Source organism: Gavialis gangeticus, unplaced genomic scaffold, assembly GCF_001723915.1.
Source record: "Gavialis gangeticus isolate Ggan-Ray unplaced genomic scaffold, GavGan_comp1, whole genome shotgun sequence".
Lineage (NCBI taxonomy): Eukaryota > Metazoa > Chordata > Crocodylia > Gavialidae > Gavialis > Gavialis gangeticus.
The window spans coordinates 7,941,638-7,950,796 of NW_017729007.1; the positions used below are offsets into that span (position 1 = coordinate 7,941,638).

Genomic DNA, 9,159 nt, shown 5'->3' on the forward strand with positions numbered 1-9,159 from the left:
CACCCACATCCATAACCCCCCCCAACCCAATGTCCCTATCTACCCATGACAGCTCCTGGGTGCCAATGCTTGCCACGCATCTGTTTCCCCCAGCATGGTAAGTGTTCATGCCCTGCCTGCTGGGGCAGCAGGAGCACTATAGAGAGGTTCTGGCCAGAAACCAGAGCATCCATCTTGGAGGACCAACTCCTGGGTTGCCTCATGGCACACTCTGGGACCGTGGCCTGCCCTGCTTTTTTCACCCAGGGTATTTTTTGACCCCTGGATATCCAGGGTCTAATTTTGCCCCCACACCGCAAATTTACAGCACTGGGAACATTTTTTCATTCCTGCACGCGACTCTTGCAGCATTTCAAAAGGGTTTGAGATGCTGCAAGATGCATGTGTGCGCTTGTCTGGACCCGCCCTATGTGGGCAAGTCACAAACCAAACCTGTCATGGTGATAGGTGAGGGGTGTGGAGGGTACTAAATTCATGTTTCTTACTTCCAGTGTGCCCAAACTGAATAATTTAGGTCTGATCTGAAATAATGTTGACTACCCGCTGCAACTGAAGTCAATGGCAGCTGCATTTTGAACATCGAAAACAATATACACTGATAAATATCTCACTGTGCACCAATTCTTTAACTGCAAAATACTGCATCATTTCAGTGGGTAGTATGACAGAAAATTAATGTTCATGAGGCACTCAGATGTTATAATGATGAGCAAATGAGAAAAGCCCATGATGTAATTAATTCTGTCTTCAGAGCATGATTTGAATAATATGGAGTAAATAAAGCTTGGAACCTATGCTGAACTGAACACCTACTCATTAAGGAAGCATAGTCCATTCTATGCACTGACTTAAGCAAGAGGGATCTGGTGGAAAATTAATAGCAAGTGATCAAACAATTTAAAAAGTTACAATTATAACATATACATGCACTAAGGAATTAAATTTAGCTCGCACAGGTGACCTAAAATTCTAGCATTGCTTATTTTTGAGTGCTTGGCTTCGCCGCTTTAACTTTTTTTAATGTAGCATTTTTTTACGCAACATAAGATGAAAATATTTAAGCTGTTTACAAGCACACGTCATACCAACATGCTTCTACTGATTGGGAGAAAAAAGTTTCTTCCCTTCCACTGACACCTTTCTATAGCAGAAGGCATAGATACAACATTAAGTATTATAACAGAGTCATGAAAATAAATTTCAGGAAGTATTAACATGAAAATAATTAAAAGTAGATACTCTTTCAATCCCTTACCCTGAAATGATCATTTCTTGAAACAAATACTGAGTAAATAATGTCACCGTGTTCAAAATAATCCCAAATAGAAGCATCTCTTCTTCTGATTCACAGGAACTTTACAAGGAAATAAAGTTATTCACCTGGAGCTGAGATTGAGTCTAGAAACAGACAGTTGTCATAACTTTAGAAACAGCTTGAAAGCATTGTTGGGATACAGACACACTCCAGTGATGGAATTATTTGATGAGCAGATGTAAAAAGACCATGGCTACTAGACACACTCCAGTCCTTTTCACTTGTTCAGGAAACAATAAAGAGATGAGAATAGGGGACAGAAAGCAATGCAAATCTGCAGAGGCAATATACTTAGAACTCCAGTTAGAAGGGAAAATAGTTTTCCTTTTTCTATTACGTATTGCCCTACCCGACTAATTTTACAAACAATACAAGGCAGAGTAGATTTACACCTTATCTGATTCATCTAATAAAGTACACTATTCCTTATGAAAGCTTATACATCTCTGATAAAGCAAATCCATGGTGCAAACCTATTTTACCTTCTTCCTGACTTTAGGCTAATACAGCTAACTATGTCTCTTTGCTCAAACCATAAGCACTCCACCTTGTTCCCAAATCAAAAAATGAGATTAGACTTTGTTAACTTTTTTTTCCAAAGATAACAGCTGAATGGGGATAGTGCAAGTCCTGAGCTGCAGTAGGCATGTATATGTCACCTTTGTCTTTTTCTGTTTAATTGATTCATCCCAATTGTCCTTGAAGAATTACATAGGCATTAACCTAAAAGAGATACTAAATTATTCAACTTTATTTCTGTATTCATTATTTATTTTTTTAAATCATACTGAAAAAAACTGATTCCAGATTCAAGAGACATACAGTAGTCTCAATTTTCAGAAATCAGGACATTTTTTGTAAAACCGTAATCACAGGAAATAATCTGGGATTATCAATTCATAAAAAAGATATGGGGGCTGTTTTAAAACCTGCATATATAATTTGCCATGCTAGATCAAACGGACAGACTTTCAACTCTGGTAGCCTCTCAGACAGTGGCAGAGCCTGTTGCTTTAAAATGGTGTCAAACTCACCTGGAACCCTGAGATGGGCAAGGAATGCAGGATTTGTTGCGAGTAGTATCTAGCCTGGGAGATGGGGGGGCCACCACGGCTACCACAATAGCGGTGGATCCAGAAGCAGCAAGGGGCCCAGGGGAGGGGGTCTGAGTGCACAGCGCATAGCTATGGCCCAGGGACTATGACTACTACCAGGAAATTAAATGCCTACTGGGAAGTTTCTTGCTAACCTAGACAGATGATAATTGTCTTATGTCAGAATCATGAGGGCTTATTTTAAGAGAAAATGAAATTTATTTTTGTCTCACAAATCTTTTGTACACAGACAGTACAGGAGAACTCCCCCGCCCCAAATCTCACACCGCTGGTGACATATCATCCCTCCCTCGAGCTCATACAGAAAATCCTCAAAAAATTGCAACCCATACTAGAAGGACGGAGACCCTATTCTTAAAGAGATCTTCCCAGAACCTACCATCCTAGCCTTCAAACAAGCACTGTACCTATCTAACCTCATCACCAGAAGCAAATTTCCTCAGGCCCAGAACACACCAAATGGATCCAGACCACGTCATAACAAGACATGCAAAACCTGCCAACACATCTCCACCACCCCCACAATTACTACACCCCACAACAGAGCCATAAGCATCCCTGCATCTTACAGCTGTATCTCCAGAAATGTAATATATGTTCTGATGGAAAATACGTAGGAGAACAAACAACAACTGCATACCACACACCTATCAAAGACAAGAATACCCAGTTATCTGTGGAGGCACATTTTTCACAAGAAAACCACTCTCTCTCCAATCTTTCAGTTCTAATCCTCAAAGGGAACTTACGAAACACTTCTCAGACAGGAGCCTATGAACTTCACTTCATCAACCTCCTGGATACAAAAAATAATGGACTAAATATAGACATAGGATTTATGAAACATTATAACCTGCCTGGCATCTGACTCCCCAGGTACCTCTCCACTATTTACTTGCTACATTCAACCTCCTTCTCTTTCCCCCACCACCCAGCCTGTCTCTCACCCACTGACTCCTCAGTTTACATCTTCACTGACTGTCTGTCTTTTATGCATACCAGCCCAGCCTCTGGCTTCTTTACTTTTCATTCCATCCAGAAAAAGCACACACCAACTGCAGACGCTTCCTAGCCTGACGAAGCGTTTTTAAACCTAAAAGCTTGCTAAGAAAACTTTTTCCAACTATTTAAGTTGGTCTAATAAAAGATACCAGATTCACCCAAAGAACCTTGCTGCCCGTGTCCTTAGACCAACACGGCTACAACCTACACTCCTGATTTTTCTAATTTATTTTTTAAACACAATCCTTTTCAATAGGTCTACCTCTATACTAGGGTGGTCAACTTGCAGCCTACGGAGCCATCACATCAGGCCCATGGGGCTACCCACATCCAAAACTGAATGTACCAGAATCCCAACTATCACTTACGGTATTTGGTTTATTTTATTATTTTAGGAGCCTCATCAGTATTGTCAATATCATTTAACTGTAAGTTTTCCAAATCAATTTTCAGCTTTCATCTACAACATAGCTAGCCCAATTAGTGCTAGCTGTCTTATTCTTTATCCACTGTTGGCGCGACTGAAATACTTAGTATGAACAAAGTGTTTTTTGCTACTCCAACATCTCAGTCTTCCAGGACAAAGTAACAAGTGTAAAGAAAGCCATCACATACCTTTATTCTATGAAATCGAACAATATCTCCAATTTTGTAGATTTTTGGAAGGGCATCTAGATTTCCATTAAAGAGTGTACATGTCAACTTGACATTTGATTGGTCCACAAGTGTTACAACTGAACAATAATCTGTAAAATATAAAAATGTAGGACTGAGAAACAGAAAATAGGACTTTTTAATTAACATCCATATGACCAAATTATGTTAGATCACTCCAGCTACCGTGAAGTCAAGGGAGTCGCACAAAAATAAAAAAAAGAAGTGTGGTCCACTGTGTGGCATGTAAGCAGTTGGAATAGCTGAAAATGTTATAGTTGATTCTGACAGGGATTGTGAACCAGGACCTTCTGAGTTATAGTCTTCCTTCTGCAACAGGCTCAGCCTATTTTTGAGAATGTCACATCTTCTCAAGTTTCTATTTCCCCAATTTTGACTTACACCTAGAACCCATTTTCAGAGCAGTTGTTATAGCATTTGTATCAGTAGGATCATTTAGTTTTCATCATTCAGGCACAAATTATATCAATGTAATAAATTACATCAATACTAATAAATTACACACAACTGTTACAGAAAATTCTGTTTTATGTAACTATTAGAAGGTAGTAACTGGCAGACCAGATCAAAGGTCTATCTAGTCTAACATACTTTCTCTAAACATAACAGAAAAAGACATCAGTTAGTGGCTGGCTTGAAATGAAAGGTTTACATTTTTAAAACAGCCTGCTTAAAATAACTGTAAATGTTGTCATCCAACAGCAATGAATTTTACTGGTCACCTCCCTAACAGCAATTTTACCTTAAAAACAAACAAACAAAAAGCCCAGCATGATTGAGAACTTCATGCACATAATAAACCTCACAGAAGAATGTTTATCTGATTATCTCAAATACTTACATTTGAATGGCATACCTGCGTGGTGCTGTGAACATGTAGTCCATTCTAACCATGCAAATGGAGAAAAGTCAACCAACCGTCATGCAGCAGACAACACACAAACGAGGGAAGGAGCTATATGGCCAAGGGCAATTCCTACCCTAATTGTACTTGCCAATGGATTCTGGGGTACAGATTTTTCAGTTATTGGAGAGACAGAGAATTCAGCATCAAATCCTTACAGAGACTTTTAGTGTCTCGGTTTTAATGTTCAACCTGAACAGACACTTTGGGTTGCAATGATTCATCTAAAATACCTACACAATTAATTGCATAGAATTCAACTCATCTTCCACAAACAGATGAGGGATGAAATTTACTCTACCAAGATTTGAAATTGTACTATGAGGAATATTTCCCTGAAGTGCGAGTTTCTCAATAGCTCAAATTTAAGACTTTAACAACTGACTTCTTCCATCTGAGGATAAGTACTACACCCTGGCACAAAATGGCATTGATTTTCTTGTGGATTTTCTGTGCATGAAAAATACTTTTAAAAATAAAATTCAGAAGAGTCAAAGCAACAGAATACTGTATTAGTCACACAATCATGGTTACAAATTCCTGGTACTCATTCTAAGCTTATGTTTTCAGAGACTAAAAACTTTCCCTACAATATAGGACCTTCTGGAAGTGCACGTTTGTCATAATCCCAGTTAAAATAGAGCTCTTCCAGAATGTAGCATACATTTTGAATTTCCTTTAGCTAAAAATCTTATCCTACATATCCTTTGTAAAATATTAAACTGGAAAGTTACCAATCTTTATTTTTCCAATTGAAATGTGAATTGTTTTCTCTTCTTAATTAGCTGCGACTGAGTCCAATTATTTTCACAAATATTAAAATCAGCCAAACACTTAATTTTATATATATATTGCCTGCTGCTATTATGGGAAAATACAGTAAATACAGCAATAATTTTTATCCTGTGAAGTTACTGTAGAATAATAAAGTCATTTTTAATATAGTTTCTAGTGAGGAAAACTCTACCTACAAAATAACTTAGCTAAACTTAAAATATTATTGAAGCTCTTCAGCTACAGGATAATTTTCCTTTACTAGATAAGACTACATTGCTCAACTGATAGCCACCATTAGGGGGGAATATCTTTAATAGTGCCAGTAGCTTTTACCCATAATAATTTGGTTAAAAAAAAATGACAAAGTGGCAGCAGAGTGCACTAGATTTGCCTACTACAGTAGAAAGTTCTTACATTTTAGTATTTTTTTTTACCTAACAAGTTATAAATCTTAAAAGATAACAGATGAAAAATTAAACTATCCGTTAGGCATTAAAGGTAATCTTGAGCAATTCACCTAATTTCCTCAGCATGATTAAGTGCAAATTGCCTTGGAGTTTTATTATAAGAGAAAAATGCTGTTACTTCTAAGTTAGGTCTTTAATCACAGAAGCCATGAATACATAAATTATATCATATGCTAAAAATACTTAGAATTCTTCTCTCTTTTACTTGCACAATACAGAGTCAGAAGAACAATAACATTTAAAGTAGTAAATTAATTATTTAATGTTTAAGATGCAACTGAGTTCAGTATTGTTAACGGTGACTAGTGCAACTTGCCTAATCAAATTATTGAAACAGTTGCTACCAAGTCTGTTCAAATATTTTAGAGTCAATAGTTACTGAGCTCCCAAATGGATTATACAGTAAATGCTACATTTTTAGAGCAGCTCTCCAGCTATTAAAATCCTATATACCTACCCTTCTAATGAGGCCTAAATTGAAACTTGTAAACAGCAGGTAAGAAAGTTATTTTCTGGTAATTTATGTTATCTTAAGGTATCAGCCTCAAAGGAATAAAACTGAAAAAGTACGCTAATAAATATGAAGCTGGGAGCTGGCTGATCGTTTTTACGAGGCCGATATTTTCAGCAAGCAACTTCAAAGAGTAGCAAGTATGTCATGGAGGAGGAGGTAAAGCAAAAAAGGTAAAAAAAAGTTACATGAACAGCATCAAAGGCTCAATAGCTCCTTTTAGTACCAAATACCGTATTCTACAAAGCGCAATACCAACTTCAGCAAAAGGAGGGCAAGAAATTCCTTAGCTGCAGTATGTTGTTGGATCTTTGAAAGATCAAACTGAAATGTAAATGCATTTTTTTTTTTTTCAAATAAGCAGATTCTATGACACCTAGCCTTGAGGACTAGTCAGCTGCAGGTATATCTCATCACACACAGGTAACAAAAACGAATATTGTCCAGTACTTTTACCAAACAGATGCATCACATCCACATATGGATGTGATGTATACACAGGAGTGAATGTCCATTACAAGAGGCAGGATTTGATGGATGGCCTATACAGTCCTGTGCTCTTATATCACTCAGGCTTCATACACGCATTCAAATGACTTAGAAGAATTCTCCTGGGTTTGTTTTGCTAGAAAAGCCTACCCAAAGATGCTTGAACAGACATTTGAATGCTAAGTCCCCGAAGAGCAGAGAGCTAGCAGTGCTGACATCATTCCAGCATGCCCTTGTGTACACATCTCAGGATGCTTTGCAGGATTCCTCAGTCTGCCTGGTGCCACATGGCAGTAAAGTACAGGGCAGCCCTGACGGAGCAGTCTGGGTCAGCCATTCAGCCTGAGCTTCCCTGCAGCACAACATGGGAAAGGAGTGTTCTCTGCTCCCTGCTCAGCTTGAGTAGTAGAATCCAACTCAAGCAACATGCTGTCTCTGGGGCCTGGAAAAGGTGGAGGGCAGGGGAGGGAAGGGAAGACTGGAAGAGGCAAAGCACCCTGGGATACTGCAGGATTATGCAGCAACTTCTCTTGGAAGGGTAAATTGGACAGGCATTTGCTCTCCCATGAGAAATCCTGTCTGTTCCCTGATTATTTTTCTCCTGAAGTAGCCATTTTTGCTTTGGAAGAAAAGTCCTGAAAATGTGTAAGCTGTAATTCATGGTTTCTCCTGGGAGAGCACCATTTCTCCCAGGAGAAACTATATGTTGCCTTAATGTGTTAAACTTAGCAAAAGTCTTGGTATTAGGCTATTACTGCCTTGGTTTCTAGAATATGTAGCCAAAGTCTAGATAATGCCAAAGGCTCTTCTGCATCATACATTCCATACGATATGAAAGGACTCTGCCATACCCAGTCAGGCTTCAGTTCACTACAAATCAGAAAGTATATAGCCATGAGCAATTTACTTTTAATGCCTATATTAGCTTACATTTTTCTATCTGTAATCTAATTTTATTTACTGCCAACATCTACAGTCTCTCTAATGTAGGTCCATCTGTAGCTTTAATGACATTTGAAACAAGTCCACAACAGCAAGATTTAATGACAGAAAAAGATCATTCATGTCTCTACTTCTAGTCGTGGAGTAAAGTACCAATATGGCTGTGCTTAATTCAGTTCAAATAACATTATGAAGTGGGCTTTAGGTCCTTGTTACATTACAATGTGAGCTGCACAAACTGATCAGTGTTGGTGCTAACCAAAGTTCAGAGCAGGCACACATTCAGACCAGCAGGGGCTTAGAGTATAAAAGGTAAAAATCCCGCTCCCCCATTCCAAACTTCCCCTTTGCCTCCTGCTCCCTGGGACTCCCCAGTTCCCCACCATCCCCAGGGATCCCTCCCTTCCCCACTCCCTCACTTACTTGTGGCTGCCCATGCCATCTGTTCTCAGGAACAAGCAGGAAAGGGTTAACCTGCCTGCCCAGCTACCACATATGTCCCTGCCAAACTGCTCTTTTCTGAGCTAAGTGAGGCCCAGAGAGCAGCAGCGGTGACTGGACAAACAAGTTAACCCTTCCCTTCTCCCTCAGGGAGCCACAAGTAAGTGGAGTGTGGGGGGCTGTAAGGAGGAATTTGGGGTACTGAGGAGGATGGGGGGGTCAGTGGACCCAATCCACGCCAATGGAGAAGGGAAGCCTTAGCATAACACCAGCTGGGTAATATGGATCAGAGATATTCCTGCCCTGGAGTGGTGTAATTTTGAACTGCATAAGTGTGCTTAAAAGTAGTTTTAGGTGTCAATGGGAAGACATTCCAGGTGTTAATAACTCCAGAAGCTGCCCCAAATTACCATGCAAAAAGGCCCTTAAACTACAGCAAGGAACAATGGATAATTACAGTCAGAGCCGTCCCTAGAGGTGTGCATGGCCCAGAACATATCAACCCATGTGGGGCCGGAGGG

General features: G+C 39.3%; 1 protein-coding gene across 1 annotated transcript in view; it reads right to left on the reverse strand.

Annotated features, from left to right (window-relative positions):
- The window catches only part of POT1 (protection of telomeres 1), a 277,216-nt gene that overhangs the window by 138,873 nt on the left and 129,184 nt on the right, over positions 1-9,159 (reverse strand). Inside the window, exon 8 of the mRNA XM_019509285.1 lies at positions 4,048-4,178. Coding sequence (XP_019364830.1) covers positions 4,048-4,178 — 131 coding nt within the window. The remainder of the gene's footprint in view (positions 1-4,047; positions 4,179-9,159) is intronic.